General features: G+C 44.4%; 2 protein-coding genes across 2 annotated transcripts in view; both read left to right on the top strand.

Annotated features, from left to right (window-relative positions):
• The window catches only part of LOC134032052 (rod cGMP-specific 3',5'-cyclic phosphodiesterase subunit alpha-like), a 154802-nt gene that overhangs the window by 84708 nt on the left and 42473 nt on the right, over window positions 1-27621 (top strand). The window lies entirely within an intron of this gene.
• Window positions 12595-27621, top strand: part of slit3 (slit homolog 3 (Drosophila)) — a 136232-nt gene continuing 121205 nt past the window's right edge. Inside the window, exons 1-4 of the mRNA XM_062475842.1 lie at window positions 12595-13405; window positions 19327-19398; window positions 21570-21641; window positions 23696-23767. Coding sequence (XP_062331826.1) covers window positions 13212-13405; window positions 19327-19398; window positions 21570-21641; window positions 23696-23767 — 410 coding nt within the window. The 5' untranslated portion in view covers window positions 12595-13211. The remainder of the gene's footprint in view (window positions 13406-19326; window positions 19399-21569; window positions 21642-23695; window positions 23768-27621) is intronic.

The following is a 27621-nucleotide window of genomic DNA, read 5'->3' as shown; positions in this document are numbered from 1 at the left end:
GCTGCCCCTCTGGCTATAATGTGTACATTTGAATGTTTTTACTGCCAGGCCCATTACAATTACATACAGGTTTATTTCCTCAGCCTGTGCTCAATTTTTTACTGTTAGCTTAACGAGTCCCATCGGTGAGTGACAAGTCGACAGGGGCGAGAAGGGTCTACCTGTCTGACAGCCAGCCCCAGATGTGGAACAGAGAATGCAGGAACACTCAGATCCCCCTCCTCTACGAAACTGGGGGCTGCCTACCGCTCTCTCGCTCTCTGCTGCACAGTTGTCAAAGAGACTCAGTGGGTCAAACGCAGGTTTAAAAGCTTTGAAATGTACGGAACATTCACACAGATCTCACTCACAGCTACCACAGATGGTTTGGATTATTTGTGCCCAACAACCTTGTAAAAATGAGTGAAACTTACACCACAGTAGAAAACAATAGAATTTGTTCTGAAGTAGACCAGCCTCTGGTGGCTTGTGATGAGACTCTTCAGCTCTGCAGTGTAATAGCTTCATAGACAAAAGTTGCTGTTTTTCTTTCCTTTCCCAAAAGTAGGCCCTATCCATATCCTCCACCAATGAGAATGTAGCATAGCAACCCAGTCCAACCAGGTAAGAAACATTATTGGTAATTTATGCTATAAGCCAATGCTGATAGTTACATTACATTTTTTTTGTTTTGTTTTGAGGATGCTTTTTTTTAATCACTGATGGGTTAGTACTGTTAATAAGATATAAAAAGTAAGTATGTTTAGTTGTATGTCCACTCATTGAAAAGTTTCATTCGTGGTAAATGGCACTCAGAAAGGGATTATGTGATCATGTTCCCCTCTCTTTTGATACATCTCATCCAGTTTTTTTTGCAGATTGCAGATCATAAACGATGTCCTCTTCTTTATCTGTTAAAGTTCTATTTTCCAGTTGAACGTAGTGCGGACTTGAGCCTTTGTGACAAAAATTTGGAAGTTTAGTATGTCTTTGGAACAGAGCGGGGTTTTACCAAGAAAAGAAAAGCAAGAAAGACAGAGATGTCCTTCACATAAGGTACTGCAGCCAGCATCTCTGTAAGGTCACTTCAACAAATGCAAGCTGTGTGAGATCATTGTTTATGATGATGGATATCAGGTTCAAACTCTAACTGGACAAATAGGCATCATATTCTCATATTTACATAGCAGTCAGGGAATACAGAGAATGCACTGGAATTTAAGTTGTAACTGACAGGACTGGATACATTTACTGTATGATATGCTTCAGTGTGAATAAACACACTGGATGAGGAAAGCATGGAGGAAAAAGTATTTATGGACATTGACAAGGAACAGAACATGGGTGTCTCACTTTAGTACGAATAGTTTATGTAGGGGATGGAGTAACGTGGAAACCCCATACAATATTAAACACAGTGTGTGTTTGTGTGTGTGTGTGTGTTAGACACAATCCTGGCTTACATCATTCTAGCGCCCTGAATCTCAGTCCACCTTAAACAAAGACATTTCAACAGAGTCTCCTGCTCTCCTGGTCTTAGCCAAGGTTGATTGTACCATTAAGTTTAATAGAATAATTTGTCAGGATGAACAAGCACTGAGATGTTCAATCCCTAGAAAACATGAACAGCACGGGTGTAGAGACAGAGGAGAGACACCTCCCGGAAATGAGTCTCTGCAGGTTGGGATGTCTGTGATATACATGACTAGTTTATGTCTGTCGAGGCTCTCATCTCCACAGCAATTTGTCGTAGGAAATCTCAAAAAAATTACAACACATGAATATCAGGACAATGTGTGGAAGAAAGAGGATTCCCACATCCCCCACAATCCCAACCTCCAACACGTACACACCCCCGGCCACACTGTTGCTTCTCATCTGGCTGCAAGCTCGAGCAAGGGGAGACTGTGGGTGTTTGTCTGCGTCTTGAAGCAGTAGCTTCTATTTCTGAGACTCCTCACTGTCATGGCTGGGGATAGTTTAATTGGATAAGAGGTTGGGAGAGATTAGAGCCTGGATAAAGATGCTGTGTAGCGAGCAGCTGATTTATGACACCCACTGCTGCAAGTGGCAGGATTTCTCTTCCCTGATGCTGAAGCTGGGACTGAGACTGAGGACGGGAATGAGACAGGAGAAAGTTATGAAGGTATGAAAACCTTGAAAATGTATCCTTCTTTTCCCCCCTTGCTTGAAGTAACCATTGATCTTTCAGCCATTATCTTTTGTTCCAGGCCAAGATATCAATCTTGTGAGAGAAAATGAGTCTGATCACATGGAGACTGGGAAATGGCAGGTGAGAGGGCTGCACGCTGGGTGTTTCCAAACCTGCTCAGAATCCTGTCTTTAGATCCTCCTATTTGACTGACCCTGGCGATGAAGCGTTGAAGTGTATGTTTTTGAGGGGCTGACTTGCATGTGTGCACCACAGTGGGGCTGACTAATCTTTGCACCCCATCACATCACCAAATCTCATACTGGGTCAAAGGTCATTATACTGATTATTGTGAAGGAATGGATGAAGGAGAAAGGGCAAGAAGGAGGCGGTTAGAATGATTGGATGTAGGATTCAACAGATGTCTAATGGAGGCGAGTAGCCTGATGTGTTTCTCCATGACCTAAGGTCATCTGCAGACGTTGAACCACAGTTAGTTTCTCCCCCGGAGCTTCTGCTCAAGCTTATGATTGATGGAGTGTTTACCGGGGTTGTTCTTCACACCATAACCAAGAGAGCACTTAGAGAGCAAGCTAAACAAATTGTGTTCTGTAAACAGTGAATGATGGGAGAAAGACGTTTTCTGAGGTTGCAATGTCGTTTTGAGGAGTACCCATAAGACACGTTTCGAGTTATCAATCACATTGTCTTGTGATGTCTTAATTTGTCCATGTCATGTAATGCTAGTAGAAGCATTTACGCTATAGTTTGCATTTCCGTCTGAAACAGGGATGGTGAGAGGGTGTGTGGCGTGCGGTCAATGGCACCCAGCCGAGTCATGATCAAGCTTAAAACAGAAGGTGCAGTGACTGATTTATTGCCATAAACAAACTAATGGGACTTACGCAGTCTGCTGCAAGGCATCTCACATAGCCTTATTTTGTACAGGCGGCATTCTTTCCCATCTGATAGTGGTCCTTATCAGGGTGGGATGGAGGTGCTGACAGGGAGATGTGTGTTGGGCTTCACAGTAACATCAACACATTCCCCCCTCGCATTCCTGTACGGCACTGAAAACACACACAGCCCCCATGGCTGAAAAGGCCAATCAAAACAGCGATAAATCGTGTCGGATATAAAGAGCTGCTAAACCAAACCGAGTTGGGCTTCTAACAAATACTTTCCCCGGCATCTCTGAGTGCGTGTAATACCCCAGGCTGTGCTCGTTTCAGGTCTGATGGCTGTGTTGTGACGGGGGCATTGTCTGTGCCTCTGTTCTCCCTGCCGGCTACCATCATGCAGCTAACCACCAAGCCCTCAAGCCAGGAGATAACACGGGGCTGCCAACAGCCCTTCCCTTGACCAAACACTCACCATCTAACCCCTAAACCATCTGCCTTACTTGGAGTGAATTTGAATCAATAACTCACTCAGACTTGATTTCATTCAAAGGTAGTTCCACTAAGCTACCGTGTTTGACCAGTTACTCTGTCACACTCACCATAATAAACCCATTGTTCAACGTTTCTCGTTTCCACCCCCCCACTGCATTCACACTGATTTTATCTCACACATCCATCCCCATAAGATTATAAACATCTAGGTTCTCTAGGAGTCACATTGCATCACTAATGGTTGGAGCTGAATAAGGGCAACAGCAGACTCAAGATATCTGTTATCCCTCCACCCTGGAACTAACCCAGGCTCTAAGCAGAGGAACAGGGTCCAAGACAACGTCCAGATTCATAAAGATCCTAAAAGCCATGACCATGCATGTCAGTTGCAGTCATCACAGTAAAGAACGTCAATAGCAACTGTTTAAAAGCAACTCATGTTGACTTACACCAAAGCAAAACCCAAACCTTTTTAAACACCCCGCCTGGCCGCGCCCACTAGACTCCCTGCCATGCTGAAGCGGCTGTAGATCACCAGGAGGGAAAGGGGAGAGAGAGGGCCAGCCTGGGTCCCCCAGGCAGGGGAGCACAGGGCCGGGGCTTATCTGTGATCCTCCATCTTCGATCTCCGCCCCGCGTCTCTGTCTCTCATCCACATCAAAGGCGCCGTGGGGCAAAGAGGCAGGGAGGGAGAGGTGAAGGCATAATCGAAAGCAACTGCACCAGATGAGGCGGGGAAGTATTTATCGAGGAGAAGGGAGATGTGGAGATAAAGTGAAAGGAAGTCGAGAGAAGGGCCTAGGTTAGAAGAGCTTGGTCGGGATCCAGGGCCGAGGCTTTGGTCCTGGGAGGGGGGGTTGGGGAGCTGGGGGGGGCAGCTGGGAGGGGAGCTGGGAGGGGGGGAGCTGGGGGGGTTTGGAGGGTTGTACTGGGGCCGATGTCAAATGGAGCACTCAGGGTCAGCGTATCGAGGTGGTTTGATGGGGTTAGGTTAGGAAAGGCTTTTAGGAAAGAAGCAGCTAAACAGCTCTGGAATCGATACAACTGTTCATTCTGTATTTCTGCAGTCTGGGTCTGACAGGAAGCATGTTTTCTCCAAGGGTGGGACTACTCCTTTACTCTCTACACCACACTCCTTAACTCTTTCTCTCTCAGTCGTTGTAATGTTGACATAATTTGTGTAATTCTGAACTATTAGTCTTGCTTCAGAAAAAAGCATTTGGGAGGAGGACGTTTATCGAATGCTATCTACAAGTGGAGATGCGAAGCTGAAAGACAAGACATTCTTAGACTGAATACGCAAACTGGGTCTCCTGCACAATCTTTCATCTAAAACCTTGGTGCTGGGAAATGAAATGGTGAGAAGGAATGCAGGGAGGACATTCAACCACCCCTCTGAAGCACATTCAAATGATTGGTATTTATCTAATCAAACAAGGTTCAACACAATTTTTAAAAACCTAGGTAAATACATTTCAGCTTTATTTCAGGCACTTGGCCCATATCAAAGAACATAAATAAAAAAAAATAAAAAAACATACATACAGGACAAGAATACAAATACATATACAATAAAAATGTTGAGTAGAATTAGCCAGGGTGTTTGAAGATGAGGTTGATGTAATGTCTCCAGAATGTGCTGTGATTGAAGGCATCTGAATGGAATAACCGGATGATGAGTTTATTTTCAGAGGTGGCGATAAATGCGTGTGTTAGTTTTCTTCTCTAAAATATCCCTTCTTCTTTAGAGAACAGTGGTAAGGTGCAGAACTGCTGTGGAAAACGATGTTAGAGAACTTCTGATATGTCCACACTGCTAGGTATTTCTGGTTCCCAATCTCCTCTGTTAACTTCCCTGTGTTGAGAAACGTAGGGTGAAACCGCTGACCTGTCACTCTCCATCCTCTGAATAAATACAGTTGTTGTGTGGTGGATCAAACAATCCGATGCATGTGCATTGGAAAGGCATTCTTTTTTTGGGCAAGACCCAAGACTCATCCATCTACCTTGGGTTTCTTCATATGTGAACTCCACACATGAGTCCACACATAGACTGGTACTCCTTACAGCCACGCTACTCTTAACATGTATCACAAAGGTTATGGTTAATGTTTCACTTCAAAGCAGTGGGTCAAACTATGAACTGTTATGAATTATTAGTGATCGCTGAGGGAAAAGGCTGTGCCGCTTACAAAAGTTGAGACACTATCCGTGAGTTCAATGTAGTTTGACTGCTCAGTTTCATCGGAATAATGAAAGATTTTATTTTTAAAAAGTTCTCTGTGTGATGTTTTTTTCATTCATTTCATTCAAAAATGGAATGAAGAGAAAATCAGTCAAAGTTGTAAATCATAATTCCTGGTTTTATTAAAATAAGTTTCGCCGACTTTTGAGTGATGTATTATCGGAAAACGCATTACATTCCTACATTACTTGTACATGATTAACTGTAACTGTGCACACATGCCTGTGTGTGTGGGTGTGTGTGTGCGTGTGTTAGGGTGTTACACATAGGTAAATGAAAAAGGAACAGCCGGCATATTTATGACGTGGAATAAGAAGAGATTCCAATACAGAGAACTAGCTTGATAGCTAAACAACATAAAGTAGCAAATGAGCAAAGAATAAAACATATGCACAAGAAGCCCTAGTGTAACGCACTGCAAAAAACATCTATGGTGTCTGAGGATATTTAAAGCTTAGAACTAAAAAATGTAAAGTGTGTGACATCTTGTAGAAGACATCCGTGGGTGTTCCTCTTTAGTTGCTGACCCTTGTCATGTAAGGTTTGACCTCAGATGGCCCCCTTCCTTTCACAGATGCATTAGCCCAGTGGTGAGTCCAGAGACTGGGGTTGCTCCAAGCATCTGTCAACAGACACACAATGGTGGTGCCAGGGGCAGAGAGATACGCCCACCCATCTATCCCAGGAAGAGACTTGGCAGAGAGGGCCAGACTGTTGTTTCTGCCTACGCTGACATGGTTGTCCAGCCAACCTCGTAATGGAGGCTGAAGAGAAGATAAACACCCTTCCTCGTGTCTCAGAGTCCTGGGACTTCAAGCCAAACTGGCACAAGCAGGAGGGGGTCGATATCACGAACACGCACCTATTTCACCCCCACCAGAGTGACACATGGAACACATGCACTTTTATTTATTAAGTTATTATTGTTGTTTGACACTGTTGTCGAACATGTTCAGTGAGTGTGTGAGTAATTTAAAAAATGTACCTTTACCTGTATTTGACCTGTGTTATGAACTATGTTAAATCCATGCAGATTTATCCCTAATCTGTTCGTGTGTGGCATTCTCTTCCATACAAACCTGAACAGACACAGCCTCTCTTCCCATTGCCAACCCCCCCGCCCGCCCGCCCGCAAGCACAAACACATATACAATCACTGCAACACAACAAGTCTGCTGTTCCAAAACTGGTTACGAAGAGTTCATTTTAGCAATAAATAATTCAGATTGCTTGTGGTTGTTTTGTGGATGCTTTGGGAGTTGAGAAAGATGAACGAATGGTGAGATTTGGCAGTGGAACTCCTCTTCTCAGAAACCGTGTTTGAACGATACATAATAAAAAAAAAAGCTTAAGTGTTGCTTTGTAAAACTGTCTTTCATTTGCCTTTTTTTTCATGGTGTCCAAGACACCTCCCATATCACACCATCACTCAAGCTGGGGCTTGGAAACTCAGTAAGCACACTTCTTGGGAAGACATTTTCCCCAGCAGTAGTAAAGTATTATACTAGCTCCCAACAAGACATTTGGGCAGGTGGAACTAATTGATTAAATTAGACGTGCTGATCACACTGAGATTAATCAAAAGAACACCACCCCAGGCCATTGCATTTTATAGGCCACACTTGGAACACCCATACAGAATTGGCTTTCTTAAAGGCCTTGTGGAGCTCTGTGGAATTCCTATTTCCACATTCCACACACTAGATCCATTGTTAAACCGACCACTGCCCTCGGCTGCAATCGTCATTCCAATTCCAATTCCTGACTCAAAGTTGCAAAAGAGCAAAAAGTGCAATTCACTCACACACATCCACTTTCTCTCTCTCTCTCTCTCTCTCTCTCTCTCTCTCTCTCTCTCTCTCTCTCTCTCTCTCTCTCTCTCTCTCTCTCTCTCTCTCTCACTTTCTCTCTCTCTCACTCGCTCTCTCTCTTGCTCTCTCTTTCTCTAGCTCTCTCTCTCATACACACACACACACATGTCCACTTACACATTGCATCCCAAAGTAGGTCCACCTGCCTGCCAATCCAGTTCAACGACTTCAATTCCTTTCTCCATAAAAAAAACGACATATTGTGGTTTTATAGACAGGAACGCTGGAATCCCTCTTTTTATTTAACTTGCCTTCCAGGCTTGTTTGCTCAGTTCTGGCTTCCCTGTCTTCCATTTCCCTCAAGTCTTTGTACAGTTGAGCTGTTGTAAACATAATATCAGGGCTGATTTAAGGCAAGCCCCTGGTCCCCGTGTTAGGCCACGGTCAGCGTGCTTACAGAAGGATAAAGTTCCCACTGTCATTCCCCGCAGAGCTGTTTTCCTTGGGCCTCTGCCATTCTAGGCCCTTCACAGAGCAAACAGCACCGCAGCTGCTCAATTCTGCCATCAATGGATGAGCGGCTTGGCATCCAACCTTCACCTTCCCAAGGTCCTCCTCATAATGTGCTGTATTTCCAATTTTCTCATGTGGACAAAAGTGCTGTGAAGAAAAGAAGGTCATTGTTCAGGGCTTGTTGAGTGTCTGTGTTAGCTCACCCGCCTTGAACTCGGAGTATTGTTCCTAACCCCGACTTTAGCCTACTTCTCAGGGCTATACCCCTAGGCTCCCCACTAACCCCACTGCCATTCTCTCGGGGACAAAAATCACTTTGTTAGGTTTGGTTCATTAAAATGCCTTGCTAAGGTTTTGAACTCTTGCTGCTATTCTATTGACCGACTTTGTCTTGGTATTTTCTCTGAAAAACGTGAAGTTGTTTGATTCAGATCTGTCAAACCCCTTGGAGGGTCCTCTTGGATTTCATTTAGCTTGCTCCTAGACCTCTTGAGAGACAAAACGAGGGGGCCAGACAGACGAAAAAGTGACAGATTTAATTAATAACAATCTTTCTCCACAGGGTGAGAGATAAGACCCACATGCCACTGACAGGTTAACATGAGTACACTGGAGCCTGGAGGACAAGGAAATGCTGTGAATATGTGTGTGTGTGTGTGTGTGACTGAGTAGTCCTCCTTGCACGCCTGTCTGTGTGTGTATGCGTTCGCTTGAAAAATTTGCATTGCACATTAGCCAGCTCGTTGCTAATGGCAGCTTACATTTCCAACGAGGCCGTTTAGTAAATCAGTGCTTGACTGTTTTCCCCCCTCCGAGACCCAAGATAAATGCTGCTAGGACATCCGTTTGTAAACATCCATGAGTTCTGTGATTGCGTGAGTTTTGTTATTGCCCTAGGTTAACACACACAGGGCTAACATCAGGGGGCTAGCTAGCGGTACAGATGGCTGGCATGTGCTGGCTCTCAATCAGTGGTCCGATTTTGGGGGTTAGTGTTAATTACAGATTAGTACTGAACCATAAACGAAGACACAGGGCTTATAGGTTTGCAAGGCCGCAGTCATGGGAAAGCAGTATGGCGGAGAGACTTGAAACAATTAGCAATTGCCCTTGCTCATTATTTACACTAGCCTGTGAGATGTGACAAGTTAGGAGGTTCACTGTGAAATGTGATTTTTTTTTGTTTTGTGGTTTTGGACTGTTAAAGTCTTTCCCCTTCTCTGGGTGTTTGACATCCCTGTGTTCTTGGGGCTAGAAGCTGCACTATCTCAGAGAACTGATCCGCTCTCGAGTTCTTTGGGACTTACAGTTTACACATTAGGAGAGAGGTCATAGGTGCAAAGTCCGGAAAAATGTATGGAAATAGAAGTCACAGGAGAAAGAGAAATTCAAGAAGGGGAAGGTCTGGCCGGCAAGTCCCTCTTGTGTTTGTGTCATAGCTCCCGAGTAAATGGGATCATCCATCATCAGGCATTACACAGGAGGTTGGGGGAAAAAATGCTTTCTCACAAGGTTTCTAAGGGTCCAACCTACATATGGGATTATTTAAGGCTGATCCTGATAGAGATGGCAGTGTTGGATGAGGTGAGTGTGTGTGTGGGATGTGTGTGCGTGTGGGATGTGTGTGTGCGTGTGTTTGTGTGTGTGTGTCGTGCTGGATGGGACTCAAGAACATTGCAATGCCCTCCTAAACCTTCACCCCTCCTGAATCCCAAAAGTCTTGTCCTGTCCTTCGCTCCATCAACACACAGCTGAACCCTGGGTCTCCTGCAACATGTCTGTCTAATTGTGCACTTCCTCCTCCAACCAGGGAACACAGTTTTAGCATTCTGGGTAGTCTCTGGTCGCTATTGGTTTGTGATTAGTCTTTCCAGGGTTGTACTACAAATGTGTTGTACAGGTTTAGACAATGTAGTTCAGAGCCAAAACAAATGTTCTTGAGAGCCAAAAGTATGCAGGAGAGCACAGGACCACCTTCTGTACATGACTCACTTTGTGATTAACATGGCCCAGTTTTCATTCTTTTTTCATTAAAAACAAATGTGTCTTGATGCCGTTGTGACTGCAATTACAGCATTTTGAGGAATATTAACATCATGTGCTCGGAGGCATGTCAATCTTTGAACGCTCCCTAATCTAACCATGTCGGTATCAAGAGCAACGTTTGGGAACATAACAAATGAATGTGTTCCTCCTGTACACCAGAGTAAGTCAGACACCACGAGACAGGCAGTTCCAAGTTTTCTATTTGAACAACGGCATGTTAAGCGCTGGAACTGGCCGGGGGCAACATCGGATGCATACAAATACATAGAAGAAGCAGAAAAAGAGACACTGTGGCAACATGTGGTGCTTCTATTGTTTCCATGTGTTTGTGCACCCACCACGAAGGAAGACAGAAGTCAGAAAGTGTTTTTGTTCTCCTATATTCTTTGCACTCCCACTAAGATCTGGCAGGCCATTCTCCCCTCCCGTGGCTGTGGTAATGGTAAGCATAAGAACCGAGGGGTTTTGAGACCGACCTTCTAACGCCTTTGATGGAGACCTGACAGTACTTTCCTTAAGGGGCTGTAGCTGAGTGAGCCATGTGACTGGTGGTTCCCCCCTTCATGGTATTCAGGGTTTTTTTTTCTCCATTTCTCCCTGCCCTCTCACTTCTGCCCTCCATCCCCTCTGCTCTTTGCCCTCCGTCTTCTCCCTTTACGAGCTGAGACAATGTGTTAGTAATTAGCATCTTTCTGTGGCGCGGGAGGCTAGCGGCTGGCAGTTCAACGCTCTACTGGTCACACACATGGCACTGTGTCACACAGGAAGTATGTCCCGTTGACTGGCTGGCGACAAAACCAGCACAAAAACAAACACACTTACACGCGCACACACACAAACACACACAGTCACGCAACAAGCACGCAGAGGTGCCAGACTACCACGCTAGCTGGAGTGTTGGGTCTTGGAGGGCTAGATGCTTCTTGCTCTTGTTTTGTTGGTCTGATATTTGTGTTAAACTCATGGAGAAAGGATCGACAGCACTCACACACGCTGGAGATGTAATAAATAAAGAACAGTTAAAAGAGAGACATTTAAAAAAAAGAGATAAAAACTACATACAAGATGTCAATATTATTATGTCAAGTCTTTGACGATAGCAAATAATTTATTATGTGATTTGACCATTTTGACTGTTTTGTCAGACCATTGTTACAGGGCTTTGAATAAAGAAATTGTGTACCAGTATAGAAATAAATACAATTGGCAATACACATTTTTTTTGCTGCCAAACCAAATCTAGAAACGTAAGTTACATAAGTAACTTGACACACAGAGAATTACTGCATTTTTATTAGGAGGAAATCTATTGACCAAGATGCCCTTACTCCAATCTCTCTCATCCCAAAAATGAGCAGAGATTGACGTAATTGGTGGAAAGTTTGGATTTCTCTCTATGTTAGGGCCGTCTATTAAAATGAGCTCTCAAGTCTAATGGCAGGATAATGGGTCTTTCTCTCAGACAGTCTCCCTCAGACAGTCTATGTACCCTGCCAAGTCTCTCCTATACAATCCATACACCCCCTGCTCTGAGAAAGCACAAGGGTGAACAATTCAGTAAATCTTCACAGAAAGTTAAAGTTTTCTAACCTTTTAATACCTTTCTACTTTACACCTGTAGCTTTAAGTTATATTACTGTGTCTTGTAGTTTATGACAGTTATTTCTTAAAACTTTATGCCATGTCATTTAGATGTTGGTCGTTGGTCAACGGGCAAAAGTGGGGGCCACATTTTTTCAGTGTGTCTGTTTAGTGGTGTGGACATCTTGAGCCTGGGAATGAACCTCTGGCCCTCTATGCTGTTGGTCTCCTTTACTGTCTCTGGCTCTACCAGCATTGTAGTGTAACACACAGGTGCACACACACACACACGCAAATCTGATTTATCCATTTACCGCTGTGTGTAAAATCTCTCCACACATGGTCCACAGTTTAGCCAGATACTGACGAGGATGGAGATGGAGGGATGGACAAGTAACCTGGGCTTCATACCAGACACTGGTTATACTATGAATATAATGTAGATCTACCTATGCCCTATTCCTTCAGTGCAAAATAACTTATGTTGAGTATGGTTTGAGAGAGACGTATTTCAACAATACTTTCTCTGTGACCAGAAGAGGGCAGTGCAATTACAATATAGGACATGTGGGTCCTGAGAGAAGAGATGTGGTGAGAGTATGTAAATACCTAAACTTAAACTTTGAGTTTTTTATGATCTTACCTTATAATTACTTTGTATTATTTTACATGTTTTGGAAACTGACAATTACATTTTGATGCACAATTGTTACGTGAATTTAATGTCTCATTACCAATTGGGAAAAATCTTAAACTAATTCGTTTTCTCAGTCGTAGATGAGGTCCACCAAAAGTACTGGGATTTTAGTCTTTGGTGACATCAGCAGGGTAAGAACCAGTAGGAATCTCATGTTGAGGGAATTTGGGGGTTGGAGATGTAGGTATGACAATTCTCTCAGACTCCAGCCTACACGCGCTCCGCAGAAGTTTGGTGGTTACGTTTTCTTGAGTGTCGAATCTGTACCGATGGAATGGGGCAGATAGATGCTCACGCGGCGGAGTTTTAACTATAACTGAGGAATTTGTATCTTTTGCCAACTTTGTCACCTCTAGACAATAACTTTTATTTTTCAGGATTTTTTTAAAATTGTTGTGGACTTTTTGGAGTTCCCAAAGAGTTTATACAAAGTTCCCTACGACTTTTTGGATTATAAAATTTTAGAAAGGAATTTACCATTTAGACTACATTTATAGCCTACTCGTTATTAATATTCCGCTAACTCTTTTGTGTAGAACAAAATTATTAGAAAACAGCTGAACACGAATGAGACTTCGAATGAGCGCAACTTGGGATCGATTTTCTTGAAGAGTTGGCCAACATCGAAAAACTTTAATTACCCAGTTTATCCATGTGAATTGTAACATACTATATTAACGTGTTATTGTTTTATTAAGACCTGTTAATTTGAGGGATTTGTCCTCACAGAATATTGAACTTTTTGGCCATTGATTTGTTAGTTCTAAGACTGTGTATCGGCTCAGTGGATATCATGGGACCGACTGAACAAGAAAAGAAGACGGGGAATCATTGGGCAATTTGGACTCTAATGTTCGGGTTGTTCCTGTGTTTTTCTCCTGTGGACGGGTGCCCACATAAGTGCAGTTGTTCTGGTTCACATGTGGATTGCCAAGGTCAAGGCTTTAGGACCGTGCCAAAAGGAATACCAAGAAATGCCGAGCGTTTGTAAGTAACCTACTGCGACACGCACCGTTATTTATTTTCCCGTTGCTATTTTCCGAAGATAACGATTTATGTGGTGAATGGAATAGGCTTACATAAAAATACTTTTTTACGCTGATGAAACCGCTCAACAAGTACCACCTGTCTTACTTTCTTGACCGAGCAAGCGTGGCAACCTCTGACCTAAACCTAACCAATCCTTCAATCAAAAGTGCACGTTGCTTAATTAGAGTACTAGTTTAAATAGAGGCTACCACACAAACCTGCTAAATAATTCATTCAACAAGACTTTCAAGCATCATTTGTGGATGTGGCTTTTGGATTGATCTTAACACGAGCCCTACGCTATACAGTGTTGCAGTAATGACTACAATGATCTGGTTCCTGAAGCGGCTCAGCGTGGTTTAGTCATGACTGTGACATTTTAAAAACACATCACTTGGAATGTCTCTATGGGGTTAACGGTTGTTTCCATGTGTGGTGCAGGTGGTAAGTGCGGTGGGTAAATCTTTTAATTTGTGAATTTCATAAAATTTAGGGTCAGCTCTTCTGTGGATCAGATATTCATACTAGACGTATCTACTCGTTCTCAAGAGTTGCTGCGCATAAAGCGTGTGTTATGAGGAGAACTAGGCATGCTGGCTTCTCTGGGGGCCAGTTAATTCCAGGCCCCAGCCTCTAGAACGCCCCGGAGTGTTACTGTTGCTCTAATGATGAGCTCAGAACCCATGCTGGGTCCTGGTGCCATGAGTTCACTGTTGGAAAACGCTTCCTCTAATAAACTGGTTTCTAACTTTAGCATAAAAAATATTAATAAATGTACAACTATTTTGTACTGAGAAAATCACACCTCGATAAGATCCTTGGTAATGTTCCATGCACGCATACCTTCTCCTGTTTTAAACTTTCTCCATTCCTTCCTCGTCTCCCTGCTTTCTTTCCCCACATGTATCCCCCCCCCCCCCCATCTAATTTCTTGCCTGTTATTCACCCTCATCTGCCAGTATCTGAAGAAGGCCAGTGTACAAAGCAGTCCTCACAGCTATGCTCAGTTTAGCACCTCTAGAACAATGCATGCGATTGCTGGTGGTGTGCCACACTCCTGTCTGCTCCTGGCTCACATCAGCCTGCTGCTGATTGGCTGATGCACAATCTTGACAGCCGCACCCACAGTCCACCAATAGCCTTCCAAAGAATTCTTTAGAGAGAGTGGGAGGAAAAGGGAATGATATGCTTGCCACCATCATCCTTTCCTCTGTTCATTAATTTCCCTAATCACCTCCATATTAAGATGAAATTATGCATGCATACTCCATTATGAGACTATAATTGTGACCTAAACTCGTCTCCCAGATTTATTTTAGACATTTAGCCCGCTAACCCAAATCACAGCTGAAGCAGGATAGACATACCAATCCTGTTTTAAAACTCGTCCTGTAAGTGGTGAGCAGTTCACCAGGTCTTAATTCCTATCAGTATAGATAAGTGGGTCATTTTGTAAACACTGGAGACTAGTTGACCAGTTGACCTTACTTTGATTCTCCTAACAGAGGCTTCCTAGTGGCACTGTATTTTGAGAAATCAATCTGCTGTCCACCATAAAAATAAAATAAAAAAGCTGGTGAAAGATATTTGGAAGTACTTTACCCCTGCCAGTAATTCAAAGGCCAGAGGCAAAGGCTGTCATAAGCTGCTAAGAAAGTGCTCCAAGTCACAAATGTCCTTGGATGGGGTTATTTCAAAATGAAGTGACACAGAAGTCCGTGTTACTGGTCCAAGAGGGTCTGTCTTGCAAGACTGGCTTTAATAGTCATGAGGACGAAAAGGTTATTTTAGGTTGACACACATTGTCATTCTGTTGTTGCTGTTCTGTTACCAAAGCACCAAGCTCCTCTTGCTCCCCAATCTGGACGATCTTTCTATTCTCATCTCCCGCTCCGTTTAGCGAGAAGTGACACAGTGTTTATCCCTGGTGACCAAATATGGAGAACGCTGTGCAGGTTTTCTGCCTTTGTCACTGCTGATGTAAGCTGAGGGTCGTAAAAAAAAAACCACCATGTTGCAGCTAGCAACCCAGTAAACAAGGCAACCCTCCACAAGTCCTACCCTGCTGGTGCCATGGTCAGGATGAACTGTAGGGTGGCTCTCACCGGGACTAGGCGAGTTGTTACTATTATAGTGTCTACAATGAGGGTTATTTAGTCAGATAGAGATCCTGGGAGACCAGGACCACTTGAGAACTACTGTTAGCTTTCGAATGAAAGGTCCAGCATCAGAGTGCCGTAGACCACAAGCTTCCCAGGAGTTTACAATGGTCCCACAGACTGAACTAAAGCTCTGGGGGATTCGGTGGTTAAACCAATTGGTCTTTATTGTGTGTAACTTGGTCAGGGTTTCCTAAAGGAGCATATCATGTATTTTTCTATGTTTTATTACTATCGCATTATATTGTATCTTTTGCTTTCTGCTGTTTTTTGTTCCTTTCTGGTCCTTGTCCAATGTTTCCAAGATCATTATGTGAACAGCAGTATATGGGTCTTATGTATAGGATAATTATTTTTCCCTCTGTATTATTGTGGTTGTTTTGGAAAAACTGCCTCTCGTGTTACTACTTTTAAACAAATAGACGGGAACATAATCATCCTAATTTGTTAGGCTGCTTACCTATTTTCACAGGGATGAGTGTGTGGATGTGAGAGTCACACAGTTTTTACTGCCACACCAAACTCAATTTACCAGTTACAGTACAACAACATACATCTACAGTACCTGGACTGATAATCCTTCACTAAATGAGAGCTTCACCAAACAGCATAGGGTCTCTGCAATAGTGGCTGGTCAGAGATGATGTTCGTTTTTGCAGGCTGAGCAATATCTTTTCTGAGAATAATGGACATTCATTTATAATCAACTAATATAATCATCTCAGTCCTCTCCTTGTGTGCTGTGTGTATGATCACTACCTCTGGTTCATTTTGTTCAGAGGCAGTTACCATGACTCCTCACAAACCTCGGTCGTCAGCTAGTTTCACACCATCCCTATCACCACTGTCTGAACACAATTACTGCCACCTCCAAGATCACCTAATAACTGTCACTTTCTAGTGATATGGTGATGTTTGAACGTTGTCATCAATCCGCCCTGGTTTACATCAGCAAGACAGCAAGTATTTGATCTCAAACTAGTAGTTGGTAGAATGACAAACCTAACAAATTTGACATGGCAATATCAAGCCATGTTTCCAGAAGGGGTAAAAACAACAGGAATGAGGAGATCAGATGTTCTGGAAAATAAGGGAGGTTTGTGGTAGGGAAGGGAGAGAGATCCATGGGTCATGTTACACCCTGGAAACCATCAATATTCGTGATAAGAGCCTTCCAAAAACATTGCCTCAGCGGAGCACCCAGTCTCATATGACTCGTAGCACGATGAAGAGGGCAAGCAAACGGGATGAAGGAGAGAGCGAGAGAGAGTGTGTGTGTGTGTACTTTATTTATATACATCAGTCGGAGATGATAGCTATAGCTCGGTGTCGATTTGTCCAAATGTCTTTCTTTGACATCCAACCAAAAAGTGAAATTCTGCTACTACTTGGTGTTGCTGCTCAGCACAGCACATGTAGTATGACGTGGGCGTACATACAGTAACTAGTGGGGATCATTCTACTGCTTGAAAAACCCTAGCATCCCTAATATCATGTGGAGTCAGATGGCTGAGCGGTGAGGGAGTCGGGCTAGTAATCTGAAGGTTGCCAATGACGTTCTGTCCTTGGGCAAGGCAATTCACCCTACTTGCTTCGGGGGAAATGTCCCTGTACTTACTGTAAGTCGCTCTGGATAAGGGCGTCTGACTGATAAATGACTAAATGTAAACAATCTACAATTAAACAAAGAATTCTTTTGTGGTATGGCTGACATCTGTGCTTGGAAGCATTAGAGAGTGATTCCACACCACCTCTATCAGCCATGCAAGCCCTTAAGTGTAGGCTGGGTCTCTGTTTGGTCGATGGTCAATATTTACATCATGGGTAGAATACATCGTTATTGTCCCATCAATGTAACGAGCCTCATGCTTTGTACACCCTGTGGCCTACTGGACACCTTATAGCCTACTGGACAGTGGACACCCTGGTCACCCTATAATCTACTATTCACCCTATAGTCTTCTGCGCACAGTTGGTCTGTACACCCTGTAGCCCACTGTACTGTTTTATATTCATCACCAAGTCCCTTATATAAAATGTATGTATGTATTTTCAAGTTTAGACAAAAAGTAGTACCGCTCAAAAGATTAGCCCCCAGCAGAAGGTCTGAGTTTTCCACAAACAAAGTATCTTATGTCAAAGAAACGGAGACACTGTGCAGTAGAAGAACTCAATTAAGATTCCATACATGGTTCAGAAGCTTTGAAAAGGAAATGGAGCATACCTGTCTGCCTGCGAAGACCAGAGCAGCCGATTAGACCGTGGCGGCGGAGATTACGGCAGGAAACTGCATTGTGAAGTTTCGAAGAAAAAACAAGAGTTTGAGACAGTGGCCATTCATGTGAATTAGGATTTTTTTTTTGAGGGGGGGGGGAATGAGTTTGGGTATCTGCTATTTTATTTCCAGCAGATAAATCTCAATTCCTGTATGTGGTGTGCCTGACCAATAAAGATCTCCTGTGACTGATTTAGGCCGAGGTAAAGCGAAGTGCTCTGTCAGCACGGGACCCAGACTCCTCGGTTCATTGGTTTACAGGCCTCGGGCGAGATGAGCCGGCAATGGTGGTGTTTGGGAGCTATTGTGAGCCTCGGACACCTGCTGTTTGGATTGCCACCTTATCCTGCGCACAAATGAAAACAAACAATGACCAGCAGGGTGCTACAAAAGCTGTTTGTAGATTTTGTTACCCCCACCTGGTTTTTAAAGAGCTGATTTTATTTGGCTTCATTGTGTGCCGTGTTCCCCCTGGATTTCACTGTTGAAGTTTTCCACTGTAACAAAAGGGGGGGAAAGTCAAAGATGGGGATTAGAAGGGAGTTTGGGAGTGGGAGGTAGATGTGTAGGATTGCCCGGGGGTTAGAGAGTGAACTGGGGAGAGTGGCAGGAGAGAGGGGAGGGGGGGTTGAAGGTGAAGGGGAGTCGGCTGGCTAGCTGTTAGGCAGGCTTGTGTCCTCTCCTAGGCCACAATATGGCTCCTATTATAGGTCTTTATGTGGATGGCTAGGGAAGCCTTTTGAAATCCAATATGCCCTTAAATCAGATTTATAAATGTTTGTGTACGTTATGAGAAACACGCTGAGCCCGCCGTTGCTGAACGTTGTGTGTGTGTGTGTCAGTCCATTATTGCCTGTGCATGTGCAGTAATGGAAGTGTGCACTGCTTGTAAGAGAAAGCATACTTCCTCTCTTAATACTTCCAGTGTGTCATAAGGTCAATAAACAGTACTCATGTAAGTCATAAGATACAAGGCTTCTATAAGTATTTGTGAGGACTAAATTTATATTATAATGTATACACATTTTAGTAACAAATCTAGAAACAACAAGCTTTTGGCTCGAGTTAAAATGTCTCCTGTAATTTGTTTTATATATATGTTTTTATTTCTATTTTTTTTCTATTGGTTTTCTGCACGTTGAGAGTGGGTCTTTCTCACGATCTGTCTTGCCCCACATATTTAGGTTCTCAAGCTAAATTAAATATTTGGTGTTAATATTACACACCAAGTAAAGAATGACTACACTGCCTCAGCTGTAGAGTCATCTATTCTCACCTAGCTGGAAAAGGATCTTAAAAGCTGAGAATAATGTAGTGTATATGTAATGTAGCATAACGTAGGAAGATATGATGATCAGCAAAGATGCTAATCTTTCTCCCTCCCTCCCCTCTCCCTTCTCTCCCTCCCCTCTCTCTCCCTTCTCTCCCTCCCCTCTCCCTCTCAGGGACTTGGACCGGAACAACATCACCAGGATTACTAAAGTGGACTTTTCAGGCCTGAAGAACCTGCGTGTTCTGTAAGTTCCCTCAAACACAAACCACACTGGCCTTCTGGTCAGAATCCAATACTTCATTTGCATACTATTAACATATTATCATATAACAGAAAATAATGAAAGGAATTGAAATAAGCAAAATAGAAATAAGTGATCATTGAGAGCAAAATGTCATAATTTACAATAATTCGTATGATTACAAAAAATCGTACTAAGGTACTTTTACCTTTTTAATAACTGCCAGTACACCGAGCCTCTTCCTCCTAGACCATCATGATTTACACAGAGAACAGTCTGATGTCGGAGCTGTCCTATTCACTCGACAAGCTCTCTTCAACCTCTTCAGCCTGTGGAGAGAGTTAGCAAGTGTGTGTGTGTAATGAGCTGATGACTGTAATCATTGAGCTCTTGGTGCTGTTTACCTCCTCGATAAGAGCCTGTAAAAGAGTGCTGTGGAGATAAAAATAACCGTGGAAGGATGGCGTTGGAGGAGCGGTAATAGCCGTCTGTCCCACGTGTGGTGTGGACTGTCTGTTTTATGTGGTTGATGATTAACAGCAGTGACATTTCCCCAGTTTGACAGCATGTGGCGTGGCCTAGGGAAGCGTGTGCTGGGAGTCTGGAGAGTAGAGCAGGAGAGACGGGAGAGAAGCTGGTTCTGAGGGGCCATTAGCTCCTGGGGCTTTCTCTATGTCATAGCGAACACATACATACGCAGTACGCACACATTCATGCTCGTACGCACTCACACACTCACACACTCACGTACACACACTCACACACTCACATACACACTGATGTGCTTGAATCCTGGAGTCCTTAAGCCACTAATTTTAGACTTATATCCCTGGGAAAGCCCATGAACTGCTCAGAGATTTTGGCTAATGGTGTATCTAGTGTATTGTATTCCTTATCCCATTCTCTATACTGTACTATCTCTATTAAGGGTTTTGTTCTGGGTCAGCCAAAAAGCCTAGGTGCTGGCCTCTGGCATGAAAAAAACTATTAATTTTAGCCCATAACACACACACACCACATCTGTTTGGCTCTGAATACATTTTATAAACTTCAATAAATAAATCAGCATGAGGTCCATAATTTGGGCAAATAAAGCAGATTTTTCAACCTGAGATTGTTACCAGATCCACTGCGTTAGACATTTTACCAAAAGAGAGAAAGGTTATAACTGGGCTAAATAAAATGCTTTTTAACAATCAAAATATGTACATTAACATGAAACGCATGGCGCTTTTATATCTAATCCTTCTCACACACAAGGCCAGTCTGCCCTTGCATCTGAAGTCCCCTATAGTCCAGCTCAGTGGGCTCTTCCCATGCATGTCCAAAACAATGATTAATGTAAGAGGAGCACTCATATATCTTAACATTTGCCGTAAAAAAGAAAAGAGAAAGAGAAAAAAAACAATTAAAAAGGCTCCTATCTCTGCCAAGGACAGAATTCCACATGAGAGGAATAGAATGTTCTGTCTTGCACTTCTACATGTCTCTCTGGCTGTCTTATCTGGCCTCGGACAGCGAGCACTGGAGTTTCAACCTCAGACAAACAAACAGACAGACTCTCGCTCTTCTCTCTTCTCCCCTCTCTCTCGTTCTCGCTCGCTCTCTCTCGCTCGCTCTCGCTCTCTCTCGCTCGCTCTCGCTCGCTCTCTCTCGCTCGCTCTCTCTTGCTCGCTCTTGCTCGCTCGCTCTCGCTCTCTCTCTCTCTCTCTCTCTCTCTCTCTCTCTCTCTCTCTCTCTCTCCCTTCCACTTGCTTTTTCTCTCTCTGGTTCATGGATTACTCTTACAAGTCACTCTTGAAATTCTCAGACAAACTTAAACACATCATAATCACGACATGCCCTGCCTTTGTAGCTCCATCTGGAAAGCCTTACAAATCCTCAAACATCCGGCCAAGATCTTATTTCTGTTTCTAAAATAGGGGTAATGAGATTGAAGTGTAACATCTAACAACAGGTTGCATGAGATGTTATGGTTGTCTCATCTTAAAACATCTCATCAATTCAAGAGTATGTGTTCTGATTTAAAACTATCATGATGTTATAAGTTGTTTAACTGTTATAAAATGGTCCTGGTGTTTTATCTGATAATGTTGTCTCCCAAACTGTATTATTGTGTGTGTGTGTCTGTGTGTGAGAAGATAATCTTTCCTTGTCATCCCTCGCCCCATCAGGCATTTGGAGGACAACCAGATCAGTGTGATAGAGAGAGGAGCTTTCCAGGACATCGAAAAACTGGAGAGATTGTAAGTGTCCCTAAATGACTACAAGGGAAATGTGTGTGTGTGTGTGTGTGTTCACCTGTCAGTAGACTGATCAGGGGTCAGCCTATTGCTCTGTAGTCTGTTTCCTGCTCCTGTGTGTGTCTGTGTTGTACACACACCACCTCCCTTTCACAAACACAGAGACAGAGAGAGACACCTTCGTGGAGGGAGAAGGCTTTGGCTCACACGGGCTCAGCTTCAGCTGCTCTCTTCACATTTACATTTTACATTTAGTCATTTAGCAGACGCTCTTATCCAGAGCGACTTACAGAAAGTACAGGGACATTCCCCCCGAAGCAAGTAGGGTGAAGTGCCTTGCCCAAGGACACATCGTCATTTTGCATGGCTGGGAATCGAACTGGCAACCTTCAGATTACTAGCCCGACTCCCTCACCGCTCAGCGTGAGCATCAGGGTGGGTTAGAAAGAACAGCCAGGAGAAAACAAACAAAAAACCACACCTCAAAACACAATAATCTCTGATTTCCTAGATCACTGACTAGACTAGATGTTTGACTGAGTGGGCCGCCAGGTTGTTTACACCACACCACGGGGTACTGGAGTTATTTCACTCTGGGCGCTTTGCACATTTGCACATTTGGCTATACCCAAATCTCAAGGTGCCAAGCCAGAGAATGTGTGTCGTAGTCATGGTAAAAATGCCTTCCCAGCCACAGGGCTTTTACTTCCATCTCCACATCCCGCCAGACGATCTCCTTACCTGGATGTTATTCTGCAGGGACGTTTACCTTATTCACCAGCCAGGAATTTCACACCCCCGTTACCCTCATTCATGATGAGGGTATGTTTTTGTGAGACTCTCTCTCACACACACACACACACACACACACACACGAGGTGAGGAAGTTCAGGTTGGCGAGAGTGAAGGGGTGAGATAGATGTTGTGATTGTGGACAGAAGAGTCAACACTGTTGTTTTCAAACCAATTTCTGTTGCTACCCTGTTTACAAGATTATCCGTTACAAGATTATCTTCAGTACTCACAGTTCTCATGCTATAGATTGATCTATGTTAAAAGTGTGGGGGGGTTAGTGAGAGACCTTGTATCTGGTGTGCAACATTGACTAGATCAAAGCATGGGTGCCACAGTCAGTCAGTGGATAGAGTGAGTAGGTAGAAAGTAGTAGAGAGATTACTTTGTTGGTTAAGGAAAGTGACAGTTGAGGGGGGTGATTTCATATTGTGTCTCCTCAAGGTCAGCAGAGTTCAGATGCTGAGGCTTTTAGCACCATGGCTGTGTGTGCTGGGTGTGTGTGAGGCCGGTGCTGGGTGTGATAAGATCTGCCGGCTACTTTTTGGATGACTCCTCGTTCCCTCCTCCACATACTTCAGCCTCTGCCCCGTGACCTTCTGCACCCCCCCCCCCCCTCATCCCTCACAGGAGGGGTTTGGGATCACGATCAAGCTCTCCCATCCATCCCAACGTCCTACAATGCTAGCCTGTGATGTCTCATGTAGTTGATGGTAGCTTTCAAAGACTGGTGTTCGATAACCTATGCCCTGCCCTGCGGGAAGCGACCACGAAACAAGTTTTTGCCCAGCTGTGACCTCTTGACCCCATGTCACTGTCTTTCTGGTCCACAATGACCAGATGTCCATCCACTTCAGAGGAGGACTCTAACGATGGATGGTGTGTGTCGTTTATCTTTGTTGCTTATCTGCTCTCTCAAAGGCACAGATGGTTTCTGGGTTAGCGCTTGATTTAAATCAAAGTTTATTTGTCATAGACTCTATCCTACAAGTACAATGTGCAGAGAATTGCTCTTTGCTTATTCCGTAAGTGTGATTATAAAATAAAAATATAGAAAACATGACCAAAAATGTAAAATAAATAGATATTCGTTTTCTATTCCCATGCCAACATCCCCTATCCATTTTTACACACTTAAAAACATATACTTGTACTACTATATTGTATGTGCATGTTTTGACATAGTGTAATGTGCTTAAAGTCCTTGACACTTTAATTGAAGTCAGTAGTTCTGAGCATGCTAATGTGTGTACTGTCTCCTCAAGGCGCCTGAACAGGAACAAGCTGCAGGTTCTACCAGAACTGCTCTTCCAGACGACATCCAAACTGGGCCGACTGTAAGTGTGCTCCTCCTCTCTTCCTCTCCTCGTTTTCCCCTCGTCTTCTCTCTCTCTCTCTCTCTCTCTCTCTCTCTCTCTCTCTCTCTCTCTCTCTCTCTCTCTCTCTCTCTCTCTCTCTCTCTCTGTCCTTTGATATGTGATACTTAAAAAACACTGCTGTCAACTTACTGGTCTGTCCAACTTCCTTCTGACTTCGTCCACTTTCATTGGTCTGGAGGGTGGTTTGACATAATATTTAGCTTCTTATTGGGTTTGAATATGAGGTGAACTGACGGTCAGAGAGCTCTCCTCGTTTCTTTCTTTCTCTCTCCATTCCTCCCTCGGGTGTTGGGTGTGTTTCATTTGTGTTGCGGCTCCCTGCCAGGCATCAGGTGACGCACAGCGCTGCTCTGTGCTGTGTTCTGGAAGGTGAAAGTGTGAGACTGGGCGGTTAGCCTTGGTGCAGTGTCAATTTTTCTTTACACCCAAAGATCAATTTTCCCAGAGTGATTTCAGTGAGCGGCCGGGCCTCACCGCCAGCGTCCACCTCTCCTGTCAGACAGGACGGCCGCGCTCCCCTGGGAACGGCACTCGCCTCGGGTTTGACCCCGGAGAGGAAACGGGCCTTGAACCTTGCAAGTGTTTACGTTGGTTCTTTCTGTCCAAGAGAAGGGATGGCAACAGAGAGGTAGCTGAAGGAGTTCTGAAACCCTGTTCAATCTTTCAATGATAAATTAGGTTTGTGTGTGAAATATACTGTATTTCTATCAAGAGATTTGAAATTCTTAAAAAGGAAAATGGACCATTCTAAAACTGTGATACTCTAATGATTTCTACGGTTGTAAGAAGGTATTTAGTTTTTATCTGGTCCGGTTTCAGCTCTTTATGAACTTTCATAGGCCTATATAAACCCTGTCCAGAGAACGCTAGGTGACCTTTCCCATGTCAGTTTGTCACGCTCTCTAATGTTAGTGGAACATGAGTGACCGGAACATTCTGACCCCTAGACGAATGAGTCTTTGGCAGTGTAACACACAGGACATCATGGTCTGACAAGGTTATTCAATGTGAGTTTGAACTCCCAAGTCTCTTTCTGTCCTATCGCTCTCCTAGCCAGCACTCAGCTTTACTTGGAGTCAAACAGAGGGAAAGTGGACTGGACTTTTAAGTTGGCTGAGCGGTGAGGGAGTCGGGCTAGTAATCCGAAGGTTGCCAGTTCGATTCCCGGTCATGCCAACTGACGTTGTGTCCTTGGGCAAGGCACTTCACCCTACTTGCCTCGGGGGAATGTCCCTGTACTTACTGTAAGTCGCTCTGGATAAGAGCGTCTGCTAAATGTAAAGTAAATGTAAATGATGAGGAGGAGAGCGAAGGAGAGAGGGAGGGGGGGGGTGTTATACGTCATTGATGTGAGATTGCCATCAAAAAAAGGGATGAATCATTTAAGCTGTGGAGACAGTGGCGGGGCAGATGAAAGAGGAGAAAGATGGAGGGAGAAAGGGAGGCTGGCTGAAACAGCAGATACTGATACACCCAACCACAAGCCCATATTTTGTCTGATTAGGGTAGAGTGAAGGTTGTGGTGAAACTTGGGGGGTCAGGGGGGAAAGCCAGGGGATGGAGGGAAGGATGGATGGAGGGGTAACGGCAAACTGTGATTAGATTATGAGAGCTCAAACCCGTGGCCTTACCGCCATGATGGGTGAGCTCGAGGAGAGAAAGGTGAAGGATGAGTTGATGCTCGAAGAGACTTTGAAACTGTTCTAGAGTTACCGTTTCTAGGTTGGTGCTCAAACAGTGAAGTGGTTTGTCTGAGGGGGGGCTTCTGAAGGAGGTTATTTGTCTTTACTTTTCTCTCTCTCTCTCTCTCTCTCTCTCTCTCTCTCTCTCTCTCATCTCTCTCTCTCTCTCTCTCTCTCTCTCTCTCTCTCTCTCTCTCTCTCTCTCTCTCTCTCTCTCGCTCTCTTCCTCCCCCCTCTCCTATCCTTCAGACCTCCATTCTTCCCTCTCTCCGTCTGACCAGTGTGGAGCCAGAGAAGACGCAGTCGGAAGGTGGCCTTGAAGCCTGTTCGCGTTTATGATAATTGACAGTGTTGAGGCCCCCCCATATTACTGGGACTTCCTCCTGGGCCCCCGGGGGCCCAGTGCAGGCGGGGGATAGGCTGTGACGTGGCGTTTGAGTCCTGAATGTTGAGGGTCAGGGATGCCTCGGGACTGGACCGCTGTAAGGTCACGCTCCCTTCCTCCCCACCCCTGTCAGCTCCACACATACAAACACTCACAACCCCTCACCTCCCTGGAAGCTTTCGCAGACGGTCTTTGGGTTGGGAAGCGTCAAGTTGTTTTCTCGTCGCCCTGGCTCCAGACAGGTTTTGGGGGGGTTTTCACGGCACTCTGTATATGTGAGAAACAAACAGCTCTCCCACGCATCACATCTACAGTTTATCTCCCCATGGCTGCTTGTCTGCCTGCCTGCCTGCCTGCCTGTTGCTGCACCAGTGGCTTATCCTGGCCGGATCTGCAGTGTTTGTGTTTGTGTGGGATTTAAAGATTTGAGTTTGATCGATACAGATTCCCTATAGGGCCTCATGCCATGCGCTGTCACCATGCCCAGGTATGAGTGATGATGTCCGAATCTCTCTCTCTCTCTCTCTCTCTCTCTCTCTCTCTCTCTCTCTCTCTCTCTCTCTCTCTCTCTCTCTCTCTCTCTCTCTCATCTCTCTCTCTCTCTCTCTCTCTCTCTCTCTCTCTCTCCCCGACTCAACCACCGTGCTGGTATCAGTTCTTCTCTGAGAGACTCGTAATACTGTCTGACAGTTAATGTGGTTGTGTACAGCCTGGCCAGAGCCCACCCCCACCCCCCCCTCCCTGCCTCTCAGATATCTAGTTAATAATTCAACATGTCCCAAACGGAGGTCTGAGTCCTGGCACGCAGCTCCGCTACAGGACCCTCCGCCGCAAGTCCCAGCTCCACCACAAGGCTCACTCTGATTGTTTGCATAGAAACTAATGTCTCGCAGAGGGCGACGCGGCCAAATGTCTTCCAGAATAGGGCCTAGCTCAGCCAGTTTCCCCCAGCCAGACGACTGTGTGATTTACTCCAAAGACATATTTAGATAAATACAAGCTACAAAGACTTTTGGAGCTCCGCTGTGGTGGAGACACACACGTGCGTGCACACGCGCACACGCACGCGCACACGCACGCGTCCAATGCACGCACACTGTAAATACACAACAGTTTTGATTTAATGAGTTTATGAGTTGTATTTGAAATGCGGGGGATGATTTCATAAATGTTTATACATGTTTATGAATGCTATATGTCACTATTTTCCGTAGAGATAGCATTGTTTGGTTTCACAGAGAGAAGACAGTGTCGTTGCCAGTAAGGAAATCCATATACAATCTATTATGCACACACACACACACACACCCACACACACACACACACACATAGCAGGCACACAGGAAGAAAAAAAAAACCCCATCTCTGCTCTGTTTCTCCTGACAGAAGGAATTAATTAATAAAACTGTAACTTTTTTTTCTTGGCCCGTTTATATCCAAACTGGCAACCTTGTTGCTGTGTCTCACCTCTGTGTTTATCAAACCCACGTGTAAACACAAGCATTTCTAGCTGGGGTGCATTTGATTTGACAGCCAGGGCATTTGAAAGTTAGCAGAAGCAACACCTTTGCTCCATATGGCTGGTTAGCAGCTGAGGGCGAGAGGCTATGAAAAAGTAGACGGGGCAGATCGCCGTGAGGCCGTCGATTTTATAGAGCAGAGACTTTATATGTACTTTGTGGTGTGTACTGAAATAGCTGAGATACATGAGGTAGCAATTTCATGTCCAAATAAAGGTAAGGATC

Source organism: Osmerus eperlanus, chromosome 13 (assembly GCF_963692335.1).
Source record: "Osmerus eperlanus chromosome 13, fOsmEpe2.1, whole genome shotgun sequence".
NCBI lineage: Eukaryota > Metazoa > Chordata > Actinopteri > Osmeriformes > Osmeridae > Osmerus > Osmerus eperlanus.
The sequence above is the reverse complement of the archived record's forward strand: the minus strand, read 5'-3'. Positions and strand labels throughout refer to the sequence as shown.